Genomic DNA, 25404 nt, shown 5'->3' on the forward strand with positions numbered 1-25404 from the left:
CGCAGGTAGGGATAGGGCGCTGGTCTTTGACCAAGGGCCGCCGCGTGAGCGGACTGCTGGGCACGATGGACCACTGGTCTGACCCAACAGCAGCAATTCTTATGTCTTCTAACACCAGCCCTGACCCTTGCTGTAGCTGGTGGTGATTTCCAAGCATCACCAGTTGAGGACCTCCTCCAAACAAAGACAGAATTCTCTTCTACCAAGCTCTGCAGTATGTAGCACTATCCTTGAGTCAATAACCATGCCTCAAGTACAGAAGAATCTTCCAATCCATGTTCACCTTCTTAGGAGTCAAGACTTGGAATGAACTCAGAGGCAATAAGAACAGAAGCCAACCACTCTTTTCCGGAAGAAACTGAAAACTCTATTCTTTGACAATCTAACTCTACGAGAGCACATTTGCACATGCTCTCTTACTTAGTTGGATATTTGAGGTTCCATGGTTGAGGTGGAGTCTAGGATGCAGCCTAGGTTTTTAGAAGTTTTGTCTACCACCCGTCCCCGTCAGGATCCTCTCTGTCCCCACCCATCCCCGCAAGGAATTACCTCCTTCCCTGCCCATCCCCATAAAAAGCAGCAATTACTTCTGACAGGATCATGAATTCCACAGTTTCTTTTGTGTTTGCACTGCTGTTTTCCTTGAGGAATCTCTTTGGTGGAATCCTTTTTTTGTTTTCTGTTCAGGTAATTAACTTATAAACCCCCTCTTTTACTAAGGCTGACGTGTCCATTATATTATATGGACGAACCCTGCTTCCAAAGCCTTACATCCCCGTGGGAGTCCCGTTGGCTAGAGGGGGTCCCCGTGGGAGTCCCGTGGGCCAGAGAAGGGTCCCCGTGGTTGTCCCACGATCCCCGTTCCCGTGCAGACCTCTACTCTTAAGTCGAGGAAAATTTAACCCTCATAAGTATCAATCCAGGCTTAATGACTAAATTAGGGGTATCTTCTATGACTGCAGTTAAATTACAACTCCAGTTTCATTTCCTTCAACAATGATAGATGTTACGGCTGTTCAATCAACCGTCCAAAATATTTCCTTAACCCTTTCAGGACCATAAGGATCGTAGGCCAATTTTTGTGGTTTTGACGACATTTTTATGGTAAAAAGGGCTTGCAGATGCCAAAAAATTGATTTTTTTTGTGAAATATCATTATTTTTATTTAAAAAATCAAACTTCTGGCTTATGGACAGTGTGGCAAGTGAATCTTCTCGTCAATCTGGCAACGACGCTAATGAATGAATGTCGGAACCAGTTTGTTTACATAAAGGCAGTATCATATGGAATCCGTACATATCAAATTTAGAACTGTAGACTATCCCAATCAAAATTTATAGGATTTTAAAGTTATGGGACAAATATGTCCCTTGGTCCTGAAAGGGTTAAAAGACATTTGGTCAGTAATTTTCAGGATTGAAAATACTTTGCAGAGCAATTTAGCTCTATTAAGCACATTTTCTGAAGAAACATGGTAACGGTTTGGGGAAAACTGATACACAGATTCCTTTTTTTCAGTCTGCAAAGTCTGCAGTTAATAAAGATAGCTTGATGATTCATCTGCAATTAGAGGCTTTGGAAAATGTGACCAAAGCCCTATCTGCACTTATTGAACTTTCCTTGTACTCACTGGCTCCTGCAGAGCTTTTAAAGGTGTTTTATGATGCACTGATGGTTAGCCATCTTTATTATCTACCAAGAAAAATCTAGAAAAAGAAATCTATTGATTCAATTCTCCCGACAACTTTCAGTCCTCTCACTATTCCATTGCTAAAAGAGGAACCCCATTTATTAGTTACTTTTCATATTCCCTCTTTTACTAAGCTGCAGTAGAAGTTTCTACTGCGGCTCAGGACACTGTGGTCCAGATTCTGCAAAGTGCATCCCAATTTTAGGCAGCTGTAGGCGTCCTACAGCTGTCTAATCAGCCAACCAGGACGCACGTTTTTTGAAAAAAATACTCCCAGGCAGGCTGCCTATATTGAAGGCGCCTCCAGGCCTAAGGGCCTACGTGTCTCCCTAGTACAGTGAGAGACGCTTACAATGTAGGCCAGCAAAATGCCGGCAGGAGGGTGCCCAATCCCTCCTGCCGGAGGATGACCCCGACGCCCCTGATCGCCGGCAGGAGGGTACCCAACCCCTCCTGCTGGAAGACCCCCCCCCCCGCTAATCTGTAATCATTTCGACGAGGCAGGCTTGCCGGCCAACAATTAGAGGTTAGTGGGGGGAGGAAGTTAGAGGCGGGGGTCTGGGGGGGAGGTTAGCAGGTAGGTCCGGAGGGGGAGTATCGGGGGGCATCCTCTGGCAGGAGGAGTTAGGCACCCTCCTGCTGGCGATTGTGTGTGTGTGTGTGGGGGGGAACAGGAGGCTGCGATAAATATAGCAGCCGTGTCTACTCTAATCCGATTCTGTAACCGGTGTCTGTAACATGGACATCAGTTACAGAATTGGGGTTAGTGTAGGCCCGATTCCGTATAGAACGCCCCTCCTGGGTGTCCTATACAGAATCCCGGCCTAAATGCTATGATGTTCATATAATTCCTATAAACTTTGAAGCATTTAGCACCCCCAGCTGTGGTAGAAATCTCTACCATGGCTTAGTAAAAGAGGGCTATAATGAGGAACAAAATATGTTAGTAATAAAAGCTTATTTTCCAACAAGGAATGTACACAAGGCTTTTTTCCAATCGAAACCTAAAGTCTGAACTTTAGGAGACTCAATTTTCCTTGTAAGGTCTGGTAACAACTTCTATGTCTTTTGATCTCATACTCTTAGATTGTCAGATTGTGAAACGGCTGCTTTACGTAACTTGATGTTGAATGAGTAAGGGAAAGTAATGTGCAGGATTATATGACACAGGACCTACTTGCGTTGGAGAGGTGGTCCTCGACATGGCAGTTAGGCTTCAACGCTAAGAAATGTAAGGTCATGCACCTCGGTAGCAGGAATCCGTGCAAAACTTACACCTTAAATGGAGAAACATTAGCTAGGACGACAATAGAACGAGACTTGGGAGTGATCATCAGTGCAGACATGAAGGCTGCAAATCAGGTAGAAAAAGCATCATCCAAGGCAAGACAAATGATGGGATGTATCAATAGAAGCTTCGTCAGCAGGAAATCTGAGGTCATAATGCCACTGTACAGAACCATGGTGAGACCTCATCTGGAGTACTGTGGGCAGTTCTGGAGGCCACATTACCGCAAAGATGTGCTTAGAGTCGAGTCGGTTCAGCGGATGGCCACTAGAAATATCTCGGGACTCAAGGGTCTCTCGTATGAAGAGAGACTGAACAAATTGCAGCTCTACACTCTGGAGGAACGCAGGGAGAGAGGGGACATGATAGAGACGTTTAAGTACATCACAGGTCGTGTCGAGGTGGAAGATGACATCTTCCTACTCAGGGGACCCTCGGCCACTAGAGGGCACCCGCTCAAACTCAGAGGAGGGAAATTTAAGGGTGATGCCAGGAAGTACTTTTTCACGGAAAGAGTGGTGGGTCGCTGGAACAAGCTTCCGGAGCAGGTGACCAAGGCCACTAGCGTGCTTGACTTTAAGAATAAATGGGACATCTACGTGGGATCCCTACAGAGGCCTAGTAAGGGGGTGGGTCAGTAGAGTGGGCAGACTTGGTGGGCTGTAGCCCTTTTCTGCCGTCATCTATGTTTCTATGAGAGAGCAACAGTGCCAAGTAACAGCCATTTGGAGATGCAGATCTCCCATAAAAGCCATAGAAGACACATGTTGCTTCTAAGCAACAATGCCAAATAAAGGGTTAAATTTATTTGAGAATTCTACATTATATTTTCAAAATACTGCAATTAAAAAACCTCTTCAAATCTCCATTGCCTGGTGGTCCAGCGGTACATCAGCCGGCACATGTGAGCCCTCCGCTCGCCTGCCTCTTCCCATCCTGTTCCGCACCTCCTTAAGCCTCTCCCATTGCCTGGTGGTCCAGCAGTGTCAGCTCTCTGAAGTACTCTCTGAATGGTGTTTTCAGCATCAGACGGCAAGCGCGAGCTTTCTACCCGCTTGCCTGGGCCAGCGCCGCCCTGCAAATAGCGCCTTCAGTTGTCACGAGAACTGGACCACCAGGCAATGGGGGAGATTTGAAGAGGGACAGGACTGGGCGGGGGGTGTTTTAAAAAGGGACAAGGTTTAAAAAAAGGTACTGGGGGTGTTTTTAAAAGGCCTGATCAGGGGGGAGGTGTTAAAAATTTATATCTTCGCTACGGGATGGAACAGGGGTGTTATAAAAAGGAATGAGGATTAAAAAAAGGTACTGGGGGTGTTTTTAAAGGCTCAACCGGGAAGGGTTGATACTCCCACTGTGTGATCATGGGTTCCTGAAGAAGGGTTTGGTCTCGAAACCAGGCTGGTTGAACCTGGTATCCTGTGAGGTTTTGTTCTTTAAGCCCCAGGAATGTTTCTATCCTTCAGTTAAGTCTGCTTTTCATTGCTGTTGGGGGGTTCAGCGAGTGGTCGCTCAGTGGTTTTTCACTTGATATACACTGTAATTGATTTCATTACATATTGAGTTGTGGTTTAGCACTTTTGATTTATTGCACACTTCGGGCGCCCTATGATGGTGTGCGGGTGTAGGTATATTACCCTCACCTGACTCTTAAGCGTTGGAGCCTTGTCTCCCCTCGCTGCCTCCTCACACTGAGGGCACCCTATACCTCATCTCTATTGAATTTATGTACGTTATGTGTACAGGTATTTTACCTTGAGAGACCACTCTCTGAACCTTTGACTATTTCTGCCTTTTTTGTAGTTTCTAGTATAGGTTAGTGGCAGTGTTTTTGGAGTTTTTCGTCTCGTGCTATGTTACCTTAAGCCACTCATAAGGAGATGTGCATCTAACTTACCTTTAAACCCCAATTGGTAGGATAGACTTATTTAATAAACTTGAAACTTGAGCAGCCTCCAACAGAAAAACAGTAAAATGATGGCAGATTAAAACAAGATGGCTTAAACAGTCTATCCAGTAGTGATTTGTCTGCTTTAGGTAGCTACATATATACCTTCTTATATGGAACCAGACAACCCCACCCCCTTTTTCTCCTGTTTTAACTGCTGTTACATATGAGATACCCCCCCAATGCATTTTCATAAATTTGATGGAAATCAAACCAGTGCTCTTGTGGGCTATAACTGTCACTCAGTAAAATAAAGCCCAAAAACAAGAACCACAGATAGGAATGGAACTCAAGCCTCCTGTACAGCAGCATTCACAAAACTTGCTAGACACAAGATCATGAAGCAAAGCTGAAAATGGTAGTGTACCTGGCCCACCTGTACAGCAGAGATTCAGTCTGTCCATGGAATGCTTTATTTTCATTTCTTTCTAAATGGCCATAAATATATTACATAATAAGTTACATCTGATCACTCTGTGCACCTGGAAGGCCATGCCCAACTCTCTTCAGTGCACTTCTTACCTGGTAAGTGCCCTTAGTGGCTCCCAAAGAGACTATAAATAGCAGGGAATGCGAAACGATGACACTCAGCTCACAGCACTTATCTGTCATTGAGAGAGATTCCCTGTGAAGTAACACAGTCTCACTGAGAATTCACCGTTTTCTCAAGTTTATTAATGCTGTTTTGACCTTTTTGAATTATGAGGTCATGCAATTTATTTTTATCTGTATATATTAATTCACTTAGATATCATGAATTTAAGGCAAAAAAATCAAGAAACTAAAAACTGTAATTACAGTCTGTGATTTCCCCCCCTCAGTGACTCAAGAGGCTGCATGCAGTGCTGTACCCGATTCCCACTCCCATTCTGCATATTAGGGTGCAGGCAATCATTGTACCAAGTTTTGAAGGTACTGGGGAGGAAACTGGAGGCAAGATGATCTATTTTGGCAATTTTTTTTTTTTTTTTTTGCAATCATGCATTATGCTACTAGAATTAACGCAGCAGATGCATAAGAGAAGAGCGTTGAGGACATAAATATGAGAGGCAAGACAGGGATGACACAATGCAGACATTTCAATAACAAGAAATAATCATCTGGCTAAACTTTTGGCTTTAAGCTTAGCCAAGGCTCTTCCGTATATAATTGGAATGCACCAAACAGGTTTTGTTGCTCAGAGACACTCTTCTAATAATACCAGATTGGCTTTTCATATGTTATATTTAACAAAAGCCATGAAAGATCTAGCCTTTTCTGTATCCTTGGATGCAAATCAAATCAAGCCAAACAAATCAAACTATATGGCTGAACTCCAAGATTCAAATTGGCGGGTTTAAGATCGTCTGGAAGTATTGGATAAAAGCAGGTATACGCACTTTAGGTGATGTTATAGCTAATGATAAACTGCTTGATTTTTCACAGTTGCAACATAAATTTGGTCTTGATAAGTCACAAAGTTTTAGGTGGTTGCAATTGAAGCAGGCTATTCAGACGGGGTTCCCTGAATTGAAAAATCTTAGTATTCAATTTAGTTTAGAGTTCTTATGCTTTCAGGCGGACTTCCTGGGACACCAGGCCGCACAGTGGTACAAATTAATATCTGGATTTATAAATAAAAAACCAAAAACTGTACTTAGAGACATTTGGAGCATTGAGAGTAAGCATCAAATTACTGCATCTCAATGACCACGAATTTGGTCTTGGAGGATGAAATGTACAATGTCTGCATCTATGAGGCAAACGTGGTTCTTCCTGTTGCATAGAGCATTCTGGATTGCTCTAAATCTAATAGATGTTGGCATTGTCATCTTGGCTTTTTGGAAATCGATTTGGGGCCAAATAAATTGTTTGCTAGAGAATCATTTGGCATTATCGTATGATACAATTTTATTTGGCATGTCTATGAGAGCTAAGAGCCAAATATCTTCCAAAAATAATAAACTTTTACTTATTCTGACAGGAGTTGCCATTCAACAAATAGCGTGTAATTGAAAAAATTGGAAAAGATTGAATTATAATTTTTGGTGAATTTCAGTGTGTCATATTTATAAAATTGAAAGAGCATTAGCTATTCAGAAAGGATATTTTAATAAATTTAAGGATGTGTGGGGGCCGTTAATAAATTATTGTAAGGAATAGACATCATTTTTCCCTGATTAATATAAATGAAAGGATAGGGAAGGGGGGGTTGAATTTCAATACTTGTTTTGAAGGGAAGGAAATAATTTATTATATGGAATATGTATATTTTTTTTTGAAAATATTTTTATTGAAGGATCAATGCATACGAGAAGATACAAAGTGTGACCAAACGAGAAAGACATCAAGTACAATATTCAAGGGTTCATGTAAAGAACAGACAAAAATAAACAAATCCCCAACATATCATCTCCCATGCAGATCCAATTTTTGAATGAAACCCTCCCCCCCATCCCCTCCCCCCCACCCCTGTGCACCCCTGATCTCTAACCAGCACTAAAAGGAACTCCAATAATCCAGATAGGTCCTAGATTTCCAGCTCGCAACCCCCCGGCGGTGCTGTCGCTCCCAACCAGCCATCAAAGACATATTGGCCCGCCACTGTTGGCCGCGTGGTGCCAATCCAGTAGCGAAGAATTAGTTTCTTTGTGATTCCTAAGGCCACCAAAAGAAAGCGCCTCCCAGGTTCGCCAACACCCGCCTCCACCAGGGGACTTGTGACACCCAACAGCAACGTCTTGTAAGACCAGTCTATAGTCAGTCCTATAACTTTCTCCAACTCCCGAAGCACAAAGATCCACAAGGGCCCTACATATGAGCATTCCAGAAAGTGATGTACCAAGGTGTCCTGACGAGCTGGACAGCGGGGACAGCAGTCATCAGGCCACAACCCCATCTTTCGTCCCTTACATCTTGTTAAATAAGATTGGTGTAGAATCTGCAGATGTACTTCCCGCAAACTCACATTAGGGGAGGCAGAGGCACATTCCTGAAAACACAGAACTAATTCATCAGCAGTGACCTGCTCTCCCAAAGCTAAAGTCCAATCCGTTGCCATAGCATCAAGAAACCTACTAGACCATCTTTCCCTCCCCACTTTATACCACTCCGAGAGCGTATTCAATTCAGATGGGGCGGACAAAAACTGTTGATCCAAGGAAGTGAAAGTGGGCAAGCTGTTCTCCGGTGATCGGAGCGCCAAACAATAACTACGCAGCTGCAGGTATGCAAACATAGACCCTGCGGTCCAATCCCAGCGGTCTCGACATGCCAGAAAAGAGGGAACCGATCCCGACCCAACCTCAACAACCTGTCCCACAAAACGGCACCCAGACGTCCGAACTGAGGCAAAAAATGCATGTAACGATCCAGCAGGAAACTTAGGGTTACCCACCAATTCCGTAAAAGGCGAGGGACCCACCGCGCCCCCCAATGAAGACCGCCACCAGCACCAGGCCATTCGCAAGGGTTGAAGCATAGAAGGGCAGGGTCCCGCCCCATGCCACAGGAGGTTAAAAACTGACACCGGAGCTGACAAAAGGTGCCAGAATCCAACCGGGGCAAACCTGTCAACTCCCGTATATAATTCATGCACCCATCTCAACAAAGCAGCAACATTATAAAGACGCAAATCGGGCAAGTTCACACCTCCGTGCTCGCGCCCCCTAATCAGTTTGTTATAGCCAATTTTCACCCGGCGGGAGCGCCATATAAAGGACGAAACGATCCCCCTATAGGCCTGCACATCTTTCTGTTTGATCCAAAGGGGCACCATTTGTAGTGGATACAGGAGCTTCGGCAAGAGGACCATTTTAATAAGGGCAACGCGCCCCAGGAGCGAGAGGGGAAATTCCATCCACCTCTTACACAAAGCTCGAACTGCATCTAATTTATCAAGTACGTTCTATCGATAAACCACCCCCGGATCTGCATGCAGATATATTCCCAGATATTTGAGCGTACCCTTAGACCATTGCAGCGGAAAGGAAGGATCGTGCCACAGAGCGCACGGAGGGCGGACCGCCAAGGCCTCCGACTTATCAAAGTTAATTCGCAACCCAGAAAAGGCATCAAATCCCTGTATAAGATCTATTAATCGAGGAACCCCATCTGCAGCGTCCCCCAGAAAGATGAGCATATCATCCGCAAACAAATTAATTTTAAATTCCTGGGAACCCAAACGAATACCACGCATATCAGGGCTCTGACGAAGCTTAGCCGCAAGAGGCTCTAGAGCCAAGACAAAGAGCATCGGGGAGAGGGGACAGCCCTGGCGCGTCCCCCTCTCGAGTTCAAAAGAAGAGGTAAGCTCCCCGTTAATCAGGATCTGGGCCGTAGGATGAGCGTATAATGATCGAATCCCATTCAGAAAGCTTCCCATAATGCCGAACTGAGGAAGAACCCAAAAAAAGATAGTCCCATAACACTTTATCGAACGCTTTTTCCGCGTCTAGACTAACTATAAGAGCGTTCTTCTGTCCCGGGCGTTGCCCAACTAGTCCAGGATTCTGAAGCACCGAAAGCGCCCTCAGCACGTTAGCAGAGGAATAACGGCCCGGCACAAAACCTGCCTGGTCCGAATGAACCAAGCTGGGCAAAACCCGACCCAGGCAAGCCGCTATAATAGCAGCAAATAACTTGATATCTTGATTGAGCAGAGAGATAGGTCTATAGGAACCCAGCTGATCTTCCGCCCGCCCCGGTTTCGGTAGAACCACAATATTAGCGTGAGTTAGTCTATGCGGAGGCAGGTCGCCTCTACTAAGAGCCCCACATAGGGCTTGAAATGGGCCCACCACTCGTACCCCCAACAACTTATAATATTCAGAGCCCAGTCCGTCAGGCCCAGGGGCTTTAGCCAATTTTAAGGCCCGAATAGCTTGTTGGATTTCCAACCCTCGCACCGGGGCATTTAACACCTCCCGCTGCTCATGTCCCAAGGACGGAAGCTGCAGGTCTTGAAAGAAAGCCGTCCTCTGTACTGTGTCACAAGTCCCCTTATCATATAGAGCCCTATAGTAATTAACAAAACTCTGCTGTATCCCAGCTTGGGCAGTTATCTCTCTACCATCAGGCGCCCGAATCCTTGATATAATGCGCTTCGGAGCCCTTGAGGTAACCAATGATGCAAGCAGTTTTCCAAGTCAAGTTTCAAGTTTATTAGGTTTTATATACCACCTATCAAGGTTATCTAAGCGGTTTTTTTACAATCAGGTACTCAAGCATTTTTCCCTCTCTGTCCCGGTGGGCTCACAATCTATCTAACGTACCTGGGGCTGTGGAGGATTAAGTGACTTGCCCAGGGTCACAAGGAGCAGCGCGGGGTTTGAACCCACAACCCCAGGGTGCTGAGGCTGTAGATCCAACCACTGCGCCACACACTCCCAGCGGTGGAGGCGGTATTTATACATTCTGATATCCCTAAGGGCTCTGTCAGCCAATAAGTCATTAATTTGCCTACGTAGGTCAAAATTTTGAGATCGAGCTGTCGTGGCACCCGGAGCATGTAAACTCCCACGTAGCGCGGCCAAACGTTGTGTCAAGTCCAACAGTGTCTTATCTTGGGCTCTGCGCTTGCGGGTAGTATACTCAATAATTTTACCACGCAAGACCGCCTTGCTTGCCTCCCAAAACACCACCTCTGATACATCAGAAGCAGGGTTTTCGTTCACAGAGAAATCCCATTGTTGTTCCAGGAAATCCTTAAACTCAGCATCTTCATATAACGTGGGATTCATACGCCAACTAGTGGTCGACCCCTGGGACCCCGACTTATCAATGAGCTCCAGCCAAACCAAGTGGTGATCTGACAAAACACCGTCTTCAATCACCACTCGTGGAATACCCGCCAGCAAAGAAGGAGCCACCAGCAGATAGTCCAAGCGACTGTGAACATCGTGTACGTGAGAGTGAAAAGTGAAGTCAGATTCAGTAGGATGCAGCGTGCGCCAGACATCAATCAGACCCAGTTGGTGCATCAAAAAGTTCACCCCTTTATGTTCACCTCCTTTCAATCGAGGCTTAGGTGGCCTGCAATCAACAAGTGGGTCTGCAGTAATGTTAAAATCCCCACCTAATACCAATTGGTATTCAGAAAAAGGCATCAGAGCCGCTACTAGTACAGAAAAAAATCTATGAGAATATACATTAGGTGCATAAAGAGAACAAAACACATTTTTTCCCCAGGAAAACTCCTGCCCAGATCACAAATCGCCCCTCAGGGTCCTGTATCACTTTGTGCATATTACAGGGATGTTTTTTATGGAAGAGGAGAGCAACACCTCGCTGTCTGGAGTTATATGAAGTAAAAGCTACTTCCCCCTACCCAATCCCTCTTCAGTTTAACATGTTCTGACACGCTGAGGTGAGTCTCCTGAAGCATTAAAACATCCACTTTTAATTTCTTACAGTATTGAAGTAATTTGCTGCGCTTCACTGGGGAGTGCAAGCCATCAATGTTGAAGCTGGCAATCTTAACAGAACTCACAAGAGCAGTTGGTAAGAAGTAAGTCCCCCCTAAGACAACAGGCCTATGGGGCAGCTGCGCCGGTCTCCCAGCCAAACCAGCCCGCCACCCACTGAATTATCATTACAGTACTGATCAGAGACCCCAGGTGCATCCCACCCCCCCCATCTTATCCCACCAAAACCCCCCTCCCACCTTAATCCCATCTTCTCTTATCCCCTCAACGCTACCCCCAGGTCCCCCACACAACTCAACCATTCTCACACCAAACAATCCCCACACACACAGCCAAAACCCCAGCACTACCTCCATCCCACTCTCTCCCTCCTCACACGAACACTCTCGTCCCCCCCATCCACCACCCAGCCCCCCAACCGAAAACTAAAGTAAGAACCCCCACAAAACTTCAAAGGGCTTAAACGCCCAGGTATATGGAAAACACTTCAAAACAGTGCAAAGAGAGCTGCATAAATAACAAACTGCCAAATCTCTCAAACAAACACTCATCATAAATCTCAAACCAAGTGTCCAGAGGCCAGAAGTCCTTGCAGTGCAGGTCTCATTCTCCCAATGGAAGTCGAGGCGTCTCGTCTGCTGATAGCTCAAGGAGACTGTCAGGGATCACGCCACGCAAGCAGATCGCACTGGCATAGGCCAAACATACGTCCCCAGCAGCACCGGGCAGAAAAGGATCAACACCACACTGTTGGATGACCAAAGCAACGTGATAGAAGAAGAACCACCAGCAATCTCACGGCCGGCGCCCAGCAGCCCTCCTAAGGTGCCGGCAGCTTCTCGAGGAACTTTTTCAGATCATCCGCCGTGCTCAGGGAGAAAGTCCGATTTTCATGAGTTAGTCTCACCTTAGCAGGGTAAAGAAATGCAAATCTTATTCCCCTCGTGACCAACTGCGAGCAATACGGCGTAAGGGCCCTGCGCTGCTCCGCAACTTTGGTGGAAAAATCTTGAAATAGCATAAGCTTAGCCACCTCATAGGACAGAGATCTGGTTTTCTTGAACAGGTCCAACAGGCGCGCTTTGATTGCATAATTATGGAATCTGGCCAGTACGGCCTCGGGCGGCCCGGTCCGTCTCCATCTCGACGTTGACCAACACGATGGACCCGCTCTACCACCACAGGGCCAGCCTGCTCCGCCAAGCCCAGCTCCTTCGGCAGCCATCTTTCCACCACGTGGAGAAGATCAGAATCTTTCACCGACTCCGGGAGCCCTATCAGACGGAGGTTCTTTCTGCGGGCCCTATTCTCCTGGTCCTCCACCCTCTCGAGCAGTTGGCATACTCGGGTCTCCAAGGAATCTAGCCTGCCATCCGCGACCGCCGCTCTGTCTTCTTGTGCCGAAACACGTTCTTCCACCTGGTGTATCTGCGCTGCGTGCCCAGCCATCACATCTTTAATCTCATCCATGGAAGCATGCAGCTTAGCCAGCTTGTCATCAAGTAGTTGGGATAAGTGCCGCATAGATACCTGGAGCACCTCATCCGAAGTGCGTTCCATCGGCACCTCCGTTTGAGTCCCGGCCATTTTGAAAGTCGGCACCACGTTGCTTCTTGGGGCCTTCGGGGTTCGAGTCGGCATCCCCCGCGCCGCCACCGTGAGTCATGCGTCGGGCGCTCCGTAACCAGCAGGAGCGAACCCGGAAGTACGGGAGCCGAGAAAAACAAGAAATTACTGCCGGCGGCAGGCGTTAGGGGAGCCGGATGGTGTAGGGAGGACGGAGCTCCGCGTTCAGGCGTCCGATCAGGTGCCGGCCATCACGTGACCCCATATGGAATATGTATTTGACTAGTGTTTTAGCCCGTTACATTAACGGGTGCTAGAGTAGATGTCTATTTTGGGGTTTTTTTTCTTTGTCTCTTTCTCCTTGGACGCTGTCTGTCTGTGTGTCATTCTTTCTGTCTCTGTCTCCCTGGCCCCCTATATTGCTCTGTTGCGCCATGCCTGCCTGTCTCTCAGTGGCCCCCTTCCTATGTCCATAGTGTCCCATCCTATGTCCTTAGTGCCCTCAGTGCTTCCTTCCTATGTCCTTAGTGCCCTTTCCTATGTCCTTAGTACCCCAGTGTTAGTGCCCTTTCCTATGTCCTTAGTACCACAGTGCTTCCTTCCCATGTCCTTAGTATCCCTTCCTACGTCCTTAGAGCCCCCAGTGCCTCCTTCCCATGTCCTAAGTGCCCCCAGTGCCTCCGTCCTGTGTCCATAGTACCCCCAGTGCCTCCTTCCCATGTCCTTAGTGGCCCCAGTGCATCCGTCCTGTGTCCTTAGTGCCCCCAGTTCCTCCTTCCTGTATCCTTAGTGCCCCCAGTGCCTCTGTCCTGTGTCCTTAGTGCCCCCTTCCTATGTCCCCCTCACTGCCTTCCAGACTTTGACCCAACTCCACCCCCGAAGCCAGCCTGCCTGCCTCTCATCCCCCTCTACCCCCCCATTCCCCCTGTACAGTAGAACCCGGCATTTTTATTTCCCTCCCTCCCATCCCCCCTGTGCAGTAGAACCGGTGATCAGCCTGTTTCCATCTCCCCCTCCGCCCGCCACCATACAGCCGACTCCATTGACCGTCCCATCCGCCCCTCCCACTGCGAGACGACCTACAAACCTTTCGGAACCAGCAGCGTCCCCAGCACTTTAAAGACGCTGCTTTGCGACCTTCTAATGCCGATTTCCTCTGCCGCGTCTCTGTCTCTGATGATGTCATCATGGACGCGGCAGAGGAAATCAGCATTTGATCTCACAGCCCTCTGGGTACAGGGGCAGCAGCTTAACTAGTGAGGCACACCATTTCCTCTCCTTGGGTGGCAATTTAAGAAGGGAATAAGGATTAGCAAAGAAAGTAATTGGAGGGGGGGAATAACCCCGACAGCCACACAAACTCAAAAGAACCATTCACATATACTTCATGCTGCAGCGCATTTTTACAGGATCATTCTAGGATAGACGGCATTAAGGTGACCATAATGAAAAGTTTGATTACTAAAGGTTAATGGGGAGGAGAGAAAAAACTAAAAATGTAATGATTGAATATTATTTTTCCCCTTAAATATGAATGTCCAAGGTGGGGGGAGGGGGAAAGGGTATTTTGGTCTGATTATTAAAGTAAGGTATATGGGAATGGGATTACACTTCTCCCTCCAGATTCACGGGGGATAGGAGCAGAGCCGGACCGCGAATGGTGAAATACTGTAAATATCTTCTGGTCCGGCTCTGACCCACCTCCGCCTCCCTCCTGCCTTCCCCCCAGCATCCCGGCCTTACCTGGTGGACTAGCGGGGCTTTCGGGACAGGAGCGATCTTCCTACGCTCCTGCCCCGTGCAGATCGCCAATAGGAAATAGCTGCCGTGAGTTCCCGTAGTCTCTCGAGACTACGACGGGAACTTCCCACAGCCATTTCCTATTGGCGATCTACACAGAGCAGGAGTGTAGGAAGATCGCTCCTGCCCCAAAAGCCCGCTAGACCATCAGGTAAGGCCGGGACGTCGGGGGAAAGGCCAAACTGTGGGTGGGGGGGTGTCTTTTTACCCCTCCCCCCAAAATCACAAATATGTGAAATCACAATTGCCGAAACCGCGAATGGGGAGGGGGAAGTGTATATGTTTTCTTGAATTTAAAGACTCTTATTGAGTAGGGGGGAGGGGAGATACATTCTGATATGGATTTTAACAGAACATATCTGAGTTTAAAATGTTATATATGCTGTTACACTTATTGTAAGTTTTTAAAAATGAATAAAGAATAAAAAAAAAAAAAAGAAGACTAAAAAAGTTTGCCTGGAGTGCTGGCAATTTCCAATTTAAAACAAAATAGAAATGAAGGTGCAAATTAGAGAGAGAGTCTAGCTCAGAGAAATGTTGCTATTATCTTCGATTTGAAAATCGTTCCCTTCCCAGAATGATGCCTCGGTAGACAAAGTTAAGCCGCAGTTTAGTGTCAGCAAGTCACGGAGTTCAAGAGGGTGGACGTGAAGCGCCTCAGCTCCACTTCCACGACACGAAGCCCCTGCTCACCGCTCCACACAAGAAGAAGCGCCTCTTCCGCCTTCCGGGGCACGCCGACCCCGCGCAAAGCGTCCTGACGCGCGTACGTCCCCCCGCCCTCGGAGAGGCGCGGGCGCAAGAACTGTCCGCTATTGGCTCTGCGTCGACCGCTATTTAGCTGCTGCAGCCCAGCCTGAGGAGGAAGAGCCAAAGTGTGTTCAAAGAGCGCCTAAGGTGGTTTGAAGCACGAGGGAGCCACTCCTAATAAATATTTTAAGTCTATTGAGGCTTGATTTACTGCTTTCATCACCAAAGCGAATAAAAAAATGAAAAAATAAATCCCAAATCCCTGAACTTTTGTACTATCACCAGAGCATGACGGGGATAAATTGGTCCCCATCCCGTCCCCCTGAGCTTTGTCGTTCTCCCTGTCCCTGCCCCATTCCTGTAAGCTCTGCCTTAACTGCACAAGCCTCAAACACTTATGATTTTAAAACGTTTGAGGCTTGTGCAGATGAGCTTAGGCATTGGTGGAATGAGGCATTATGACATCACAATCTGAGCTTTAGAATGTTGCTACTTAGGATTTTAAAGGGTTTGAGGCTTGTGCAGATGTAATGTAATGTAATTTATTTCTTATATACCGCTACATCCGTTAGGTTCTAAGCGGTTTACAGAAAATATACATTAAGATTAGAAATAAGAAAGGTACTTGGAAAATTCCCTTACTGTCCCGAAGGCTCACAATCTAACTAAAGTACCTGGAGGGTAATAGTGAAGTGAAAAGTAGAGTTAGAGGAAAAATAAAAATAAAATAAACATTTTAAAAAGACAGCATTGATCTAAATACTTTGGAAGGTTGAAGAGAGGAGAGAAAGGAATAGAAGCAGAATGGGTCAGCGTCAGTGATGAAGTGGAGCAAGTAAGTTTAGGAGGAGCGATTGACGTATCCAGAAAGGGCTTCTTCTGGCCGACAGTCCCAGGATGTCTATGTCTCCTCCCCTGCGATGTTCTCCCATCCATGCATTCCCTCCCAGACACACTGCCCGTGCCCCAGCCGCTCCAAGGAGGCTGCTCCAGATGAGGTCCACGGTGAATGCAGGATGCTCTCCTCTGCGGGAAAGCCGCCCGGAACCGACAGTCGATCTTCTTAGCGGATTGCAGGGGGGGAAGAGTTCACACTCTTGGTAGGATGAGGACGGAGCTTGCAGGAATGGGGCAGGGTCAGGAAAAGAATTCGTCGGGACGGGGAAAACTTGTTCCTGTGTCATTCTTTAACTATCACCCATAGCCCTGCGCCCAGGCTCACCCAATTCCATCCAGCCCTGCTCCCTCAGCCTATTCCCGTGCTCAGAGCTGCGTTGGGAGGACATCTTTGCTGTTAACCTACTTGATGAAATGTGAGGTGTTTTTGCTCTACTTCCGGTGCCTCTTCATCAATTGAGAGTGTATAATATTGCAGTGGTTCCCAACCCTGTCCTGGAGGACCACCAGGCCAATTGGGTTTTCAGGCTAGCCCTAATGAATATTAATGGATCAGATTTGCATGCCTCTCACTTCCATTATATACAAATCTCTCTCATGCATATTCATTAGTGATATCTTGAAAACCCGACTGGCTGGGGGTCCCCCAGGACAGGGTTTGGAAACCACTGGTCCATCCAGTCTCAATCCAAAAATTTGTCGTCGTTTTTTTTCTTCTTAGCTATTTCTGGGCAAGAATCCAAAGCTCTACCCGGTACTGTGCTTGGGCTCAATGCTGGCATTAAAGTCTAGTTCACGTGGCAATGTAGCACGCGCTATTTCCCGCGTTAAAGCCCTAGCGCACATTAGTAAAAGGAGCCCTACGTGTTATTGTTTTTGTCACTTCTGATTATAATAATAATAACAGTTTATAAACTGCAGGACCATAAAGTTCTGTTTACAATGATTAGAAATGCTACAGATTGAGTAGAATTAAAATAGTTAAAATCTATTGATTATCTATGTTATATTGTAAACTGCCTAGCATTTTAGACAGAAAATAAATAAATAAAATTCTAGGGTTACCATATGGCTCCAGAAAAAGGAGGATGGATTGAGACAGCCGGGTTTTACTTCCATTGCTTTCAATGGAAATAAAACTCAGATGTCTCAAACTGATCGCCTTACTTCCATGCCTTTCAATGAAAGTGAAAGCCGAATGTTTCAATCCATCCTCTTTTTTCTGGAGCCATATGGTAACCCTAATATTGCTTTTTCCTTTCATGATCTTTCTGGGAAAGCTAAGAAGAGTTTCATTTATCTGCAGCACAAGTGATCTCACGTCCAGCAGGTGGCAGCAGAGACTGACTTAGGATGGGATGATTGAGCAGTTTCCAGTTGAGACCAGATTAAAGGAATGAGGTCACCAGATATGGGTGTGGCTAACCCATGACATGTTACCCTATAGCAGTGGTCTCAAACTCAAACCCTTTGCAGGGCCACATTTTGGATTTGTAGGTACTTGGAGGGCCTCATAAAAAAAATAGTTAATCTCTTATTAAAGAAATGATAATTTTACATGAGGTAAAAATCTTTATAGTTTATAAATCTTTCTTTTTGGCTAAGTCTTAATAATAATATTGGCATTTATAGCTGAAGAGACATATGATCGAAAAACTGTTTTATTTTACTTTTGTGATTATGATAAACATAATGAGGGCCTCAAAATAGTACTTGAAGGGCTGCATGTGGCCCCTGGGCCGCGGGTTTGAGACCACTGCCCTAGAGGTACTCTTGGCAGAATTCTGCACAACTACACAATGCAGAATTTGTGCAGAATTCCCCAGCCACATGGAATTTCCTGTTTCTGCACAAAATTGGCACTCCCTCAGCCTCTGCAGTTTAATTCTCCGCCGGCAACATCTTTGGGCAGCCTGCATGGGCAGGACCATCCTGGAGGGAAGCCTGCAGAGACAGTGGCCAGTGAAATCAGCATTGCTTCTCATGGAAAGAGGGTAGGAGATGCTGGCTGGGGAGGGATGGGGTGATAAATGCTGGCTCGGGAAGATAGGAAAGAGAGTGAAATGCTAGCTGGAAGGAGATAGGGATGAGAGAGATGCTGGCTGGGGAGGTGTACTGGGATGAGAGATGCTGGCTGGGGGATGTACAGGGATGAGAAAGATGCTGGCTGAGGGGTGTACTGGGATGAGAGAGATGCTGGCTGGGGGATGTACAGGGATGAGAGAGATGCTGGCTGGGGGGGGTGTACTGGGATGAGAGAGATGTTGGCTGGGTGAGGGTGTACTGGGATGAGAAAGATGCTGGCTGAGGGGTGTACTGGGATGAGAGAGATGCTGGCTGGGGGATGTACAGGGATGAGAGAGATGCTGGCTGGGGGGGTGTACTGGGATGAGAGAGATGTTGGCTGGGTGAGGGTGTACTGGGATGAGAGAGATGCTGGCTGGGGGGGTGTACTGGGATGAGAGAGATGCTGGCTGGGTGGGGGTTTACCGGGATGAGAGAGATGCTGGCTGGGTGGGGGTGTACTGGGATGAGAGAGATGCTGGCTGGGAGGGTGTACTGGGATGAGAGATGCTAGCTGGGGGATGTACAGGGATGAGAGAGATGCTGGCTGGGTGGGGGTGTACTGGGATGAGAGAGATGCTGGCTGGGGGGGTGTACTGGGATGAGAGATGCTGGCTGGGGGATGTACAGGGATGAGAGAGATGCTGGCTGGGTGGGGATGTACTGGGATGAGAGAGATGCTGGCTGGTGGGGGGTGTACTGGGATGAGAGAGATGCTGGCTGGTGGGGGGGTGTACTGGGATGAGAGAGATGCTGGCTGGGGGGGTACAGGGATGAGAGAGATGCTGGTTGGGAGGGAGTACAGGCATGAGAGTGAGGGATGAGAGAGATTAAAACTTGATGGGGTAAGGAAGAGAGGCTAGCTCAGGGATGGAAGATCCTACATAGCAAGAGACACAGCAAAGAGATCCTAGATGGGGAGTGAGTGTAAATAGAGGGACACTGAAGTAATGCTGGGCACAGAGAGGGACAGACATGGAGGAAAATATTTGATGGAGAGCATAGAGAAGGGCATAAAAGGCCTGCTAGACACAGGGAGTGCTTGAAAAGGGGTGATTCTGTCAGAGGGATGATGGATGTAGGGGAATGGAGAGGGAAGAAGCTCAGGATAGAGATGAGGGGGCAGATGCTGGACAGGACAGACGGGGATCCTGGGAAGACAGTTACAAAGAAAACAAGAGACTCTGGGGCCTAAGTGAATGGAAAAATACACTGCTCAGACAACAAAAGATAGAAAAGTTTTTTATTCTGAAGTTACTGAAATATGTCCGCTTCCAAACCAAGCAAACTTCACCTCATGTGCTGCTGGAAGTAAGTCACTAAGCGAGAAAAACTTGAAGGCGCTTTGTTTTCTCTAGCATAATTTAATGAAAATACTGAATTGTACTGAAATTCTGGCTAATAATTTGCAAAAATATTGTTTAAATGTTGTCAAACACAGCTATAGAATTAGCAAATTTTGTGCTCAGAATTTGGATTTTTTTTTTGCACACAATTCCACCAGCAGTGGTCTTCAATTTAAGGCCCGCAAGCCAATGACAGCCCAGAGTCTTCCCCTCCCTCACTGTTCTCATTCCCAGCAGTGCTGCTCTCACTCTTTGAGCCATTGGCAGCCTGGAAGCTTTCTCTCTGCTACTACTTCCCGTCTATGCAGGGACAGGAAGCAGTAGCAGAGGGAAAGCTTCCATCCTGCCAAAGGCAGTGTATTTACTTCACTCGCACTGAAAGCGGCTGCTGGGAAGGAAAAGCATTGGATCCAAGGGGGGGGGGGGGGGGGGGTGGAACCTCAGATGGTAACACAGGCCACCCAGAATGTCTCCTTGGGCTGCCATTGGCTCTTAAGCCTTGCAATGAAGACCACTGCCCTAAATTGTACTGTTCCCTCAGGATTTTGCAGCCCAAATGCATTTCTTAGCATTAAATAATAGTTGGCAAATTTCAGACCATTTCTCAAGCTTTGCTAGGTCCTTCCTCATCTTATCTACATCAGAGGTTCTCAACACGCAATATGCAGACCCCAGGAAGTATGCTTACCATTGTCATGGGGTACACAGAATGGCATGTCTATTAATCCTCCTGCTATCGCATATCTTCCGCCTTCCTCGTCTTCTTTCCCCCAGCTCCCCCCCCCACCCCACACACACACTAGCAGCAGCAACTATGCATGCTTTTAATTTCCCCACACAGCTGCCGCTAGCATTAGTTTAGCTGGCAATTCCATCAGGCAGCCTTGGGGCCTTTGCTAGGCTGGCCCACCTCTGATGAAAGAGGAAGTTGCATCATCAGGTGGACCAGCCTAGCAAAGGCCCTGAGGTTGCCAGATGGAACTGTGGATAAATTAATGCTAGTGGCAACTGTGTGGGGAAGTTAAAAGCACACAGTGAGCTTCTGCTAGGGGGAGGAGAGATACTGCTGGACATGGGGAAGAGAGAGGGCGAGATGCTACTGGACAGGGGAGGAGGGAAAGGGAAAGGAAAAGAGGTGCTGCTAGACCTGATAGAAGGGGAAAGGTGCTGCTGGACTTGAAGGGGAAGGAAGGGAGAGGTGCTGCACACTGGAGGGAAGGGTGAGATGATGCATGGGGAAAGAGTTTATTAGTTGTGAGTGAGGTTGGGGGGAGGGAAGGAAGGAAATTGTTGCAGGAGGGTGAGTGATGACAGAGGAAGAAATGGACATGGGGTGGAGGGGATGGAGAGATGGTTCATGAAGAGAGAGCATATTAGTTGAGAGTGGGGTTGGGGGGAGGGAAGGAAGGAAAGAAAGAAAATTGTTGCAGGAGGAGTGAGAGTTATGAGAGAGGGAAAATGGACATGGGGTGGAAGGGAGGGGAGAGAAAATGGTGCATGGGGTGCAAGCATGTTAGTTGGGAATGGGGGGAAGGAAGGAATGGAGGGATAAATATTACACTAGGGGGGAGATGACTCAAGCAAAGGATAGATGTAGATCCGGAGAAAGGTGAAGGAAGGAGGGAAAGAGATGTCAAACCTTTGAAGGGAAAGGGAGCGGGAAGAAGAGAGTGATGCCAGACCAGGGAACGAAAGAGAAGGAGGGGAGAGAGATTTGCCAGTCTATGGGAAGGAAAGGATAGAGATGCCAGACTGTGGGAAGGGGGGAAAGGAAATAGATAGATGGACTACTGGGAGGAGGGAGGGAAGGAAGGAGAGAGATGTCAGACCATGTAAACGGAGGAAAGGAGAGAGAGAGAGAGAGAGAGAAGCCAGACCATGGGAGAGGAGAGAGATAGGAAGGGAAGGGAAGACATAGGAAAGTAGATTTTGAGAAGAAAGCAGAAAAATGGAAAAAAGTGATGGGTGTAGGGCAGAAAGTGAAGAAGGAGAGAAAAGCAGTCAGTGGATAAGAAGGCCCTGGAAACACAGTTAAGAGCACAGGCAGCAGGAAGTGCAACCAGAGACGGGGAGATGATTAGAAAAATGAAATCACCAGACAACAAAGGTAGGGAAAATGATTTTAATTTCAAATTGAAATGTGTCAGTTTTGAGAATTTATATCTGCTGTGTATATGAAACATGAATGGAAGAAATTGCATTGCAATTAGTAATGGGAGCAGGGTCTGGGGTTCTCGGTTGATATTTGTTAGACTTTGGGGGTCCTTGGCTTGAAGAAGTTCAGAAACACTGATCTAGTCTATGATAATGCAATCCCTGTCTGCCAGCCAATCTTTTCTCCTTGGTGGAAGGGGAGGTTCGGCTCAGTCTCCTTTCATCCTGAGAGAGCAGCGATCACAACAGGTGTATTTTTACATATTTGTTTTCTCTCCCGTTCTCCACCAAGAGCTCAGAACAGGTTACAGGATGGCAAATATAATATACAGTTAACAGGTTACAATTTGTCATTGTTACAGGACAAGTTTTTGCTTTTGTCATAGCACAATCCTATCCAGTGCAGACTTTGACCCCAGCACCGGCTATTGGATTGCATTCGGCAGGCTCCAGGCGAGGCAAAAGCATTGAGCAGCAGGACAGCATGGGGACTGCTGGCAGCTCTACGAGGTAAGGATGTCCAGGGAGTGGGCAGGCTGAGGGTCACAGGACGAGTCAGTGTTTTGCAGTGCTGTGTTTCTCCCAGGCTTTACCCCTCACTCCCCCCACAGCTAAGGACCCTCTGTGCTCCCCCCAGGCTTTACCCCTCACTGTCCATCCCCCACAGCTAAGGACCCTCTGTGCTCCCCCCAGGCTTTACCCCTCACTCCCCCCACAGCTAAGGACCCTCTGTGCTCCCCCCAGGCTTTACCCCTCACAGCTAAGGATCCTCGGTGCTTCTCCCAGGCTTTACCCCTCACTCCCCCCACAGCTAAGGACCCTCTGTGCTCCCCCCAGGCTTTACCCCTCACAGCTAAGGACCCTCTGTGCTCCCCCCAGGCTTTACCCCTCACAGCTAAGGACCCTCTGTGCTCCCCCCAGGCTTTACCCCTCACAGCTAAGGACCCTCTGTGCTCCCCCCAGGCTTTACCCCTCACAGCTAAGGACCCTCTGTGCTCCCCCCAGGCTTTACCCCTCACAGCTAAGGATCCTCGGTGCTTCTCCCAGGCTTTACCCCTCACAGCTAAGGACCCTCTGTGCTCCCCCCAGGCTTTACCCCTCACAGCTAAGGATCCTCGGTGCTTCTCCCAGGCTTTACCCCTCACTCCCCCCACAGCTAAGGACCCTCTGTGCTCCCCCCCAGGCTTTACCCCTCACAGCTAAGGACCCTCTGTGCTCCCCCCAGGCTTTACCCCTCCCACTGCTAAGGATCCTTTTTGCTTATCCCTGTGACACTGTGTAAATGATGACAGATGAGGATCTACAGGGTACATCTGGGCTGCCTAATATAGTAGATGATATAAAATCTTTGCCATTTTGGGGACAAAATCTCTTGACGTCTGCCTGGTACTGACTTCCCTTCCCAACTACTAGAGCTGCCGTCTGAGCGCCTTTTACGAAGGTGCGCTAGCCTTTTTAGCGCATGCACAATATTAGCGCGTGTTAGCCGAAAAACTACCGCCTAAATCAACCACGCCTGCTCCCCACCCTTAACCACGCCTACTGGTTGAGATAGGCGTCATTAAGCGTGGAAGGGAACCGCCACTTAGGTGTCGCTAGGTGTCCTAAGAGTTCGGCGCCAAACTCTTAAATTGTTTAATGCTTTTTTGTCTTGAATGGCTGAAAACCGGCGGGGTCAATTAAAAAATAAATATGAAGGTGTGGATCCCAAACTCAGGCATTGCTAAGCAGCTGCAAATAGATCGCCTAGTGACATCTAATGTAGGTGCCTTTTACAGAATACTAGTGTTTAAGCACGTTACATTAACGGGTCTAGTAAAGCCTCCTTCCCTCACATGTCCCCTATTTTTAGCCCCAGCCCCAGCTCCCTTCTCCCATATTTTCCCTTTCAGCCCCAGCCCCCTTTTCTCACCAGCAGCATTTCCCTCCCCACCCCACTTCCCTGTACAGTAGCAGCATACCCTCCCCCTCCATCGGGCCGCATCGAGGCGGAGGAAGATATCTTCTTTTTCAAGGGTCCCACGACAACAAGAGGGCATCTGTTGAAAATCAGGGGCGGGAAACTACGAGGTGACACCAGGAAATTCTTTTTCACCGAAAGAGTGGTTGATCGCTGGAATAGTCTTCCACTACAGGTGATTGAGGCCAGCAGCGTGCCTGATTTTAAGGCCAAATGGGATCGACACGTGGGATCTATTCACAGGGCAAAGGTAGGGGAGGGTTATTAGGGTGGGCAGACTAGATGGGCTGTGGGCCCTTATCTGCCGTCTATTTCTATGTTTCTATGTTTCATTTCCCTGTGCAGCAGCATTTCCCTCCCTCACCCCACTTCCCTGTGCAGCAGCACCTCTTCCGTGCTCCCCGTCCCTCTTCCCTGCTCCCACAGTCCAGCAGCACCTCTTCCGTGCTTCCCCTGTCCCTAGAAGACAAACTCACTGAGCACGTCCGGTGCCGGGCCACGAAGCAGGCGTCGTCCCCGTAGCACATGCTGTCCGCTGAAGAGGAGCAGAGTGCGGGGAAGAGGGAGGGTGAGCCTGTTAGAGCCGGTTCCTGCGCATCTGCCGCGAGGTGAGCCAACCCACCGCCATCTTCCGCTTTCAACGGCGTGTTCCGGACGCAGTAGCCGGGGAGCCAGGCCCCCCACGCTCACGCTCCGCCCACCCGCAGCAGTTGGTGAATGAGGGTGGGGGGGGGGAAGCTCCAGAGTGTTCCCTGCCGCCGTGTTCTAAAATAGAATCCGGCCACGGATCACAAAACACATGTCATTCCAGTTGATGAAAGGTTGCTGGGCAATGTACACTCTTTAGTGTTTCCCTGTAGCAGGGGGTGCTGAAAAGTTCTCAGCCCAACCCACCAAGTTCAGAGCGTTTTTTTGCCAGTGTAGCCTAAAAGAGTGTTTCTTCTTTCATTCAAGTGCCAATTTGCAGAAACAGAATTCTATGTTTTGACGTTATTTCAGACCATATCCACGTCCTTCTCTTCTTGGTTGGGCTGAGAACTTTCCAGTACCCTCTCATAGCAACATTCCAGAGCAGAGATTGTGATGTCATAATGCCTCATCCCACCAATAAGAGCCAGCCTCATCGGTGATGTCACAATGGCTTCGTTGTCCTAGACTTGGCTCACTTTTATTACGTACAAGGGGGTGCTGAAAAGTTCCCAGCCCAGCCAACCAGCTTCGTAAATTCTGAGCGTTATTTTGCCACTCTAGCTGAAAAGGGTGTTTCTTATTTCGTTAAGTGCCAATTTGCAGAAACAAAATTCTACGTTTTGACGTTGTTTCAGACCATATCCACGTCCTGCTCTTCTTGGTTGGGCTGAGAACTTTTTGGCACCCCTTGTATTTGGGGCTGCCTACCTGATTCACCCCCCTCATCCAGATGAAACTCCAGCCAGCGCACCCTCTTAACGTACACTCCTCAGCCATGTATTAAAAGCTCTCCTGTGACATGGTCTCTGCTTCCTCTTACCATATGCATGCCCATTATCTGGGCCCCTCT

General features: G+C 47.8%; 1 protein-coding gene across 1 annotated transcript in view; it reads left to right on the top strand.

The window, feature by feature from the left end:
* LOC117356049 overlaps positions 1-25404 on the top strand; it is a 191373-nt gene that overhangs the window by 52183 nt on the left and 113786 nt on the right. Inside the window, exon 2 of the mRNA XM_033935309.1 lies at positions 22291-22414. Coding sequence (XP_033791200.1) covers positions 22389-22414 — 26 coding nt within the window. The 5' untranslated portion in view covers positions 22291-22388. The remainder of the gene's footprint in view (positions 1-22290; positions 22415-25404) is intronic.

The sequence above is a fragment of the Geotrypetes seraphini genome, chromosome 2 (genome assembly GCF_902459505.1).
Source record: "Geotrypetes seraphini chromosome 2, aGeoSer1.1, whole genome shotgun sequence".
Classification (NCBI taxonomy): domain Eukaryota; kingdom Metazoa; phylum Chordata; class Amphibia; order Gymnophiona; family Dermophiidae; genus Geotrypetes; species Geotrypetes seraphini.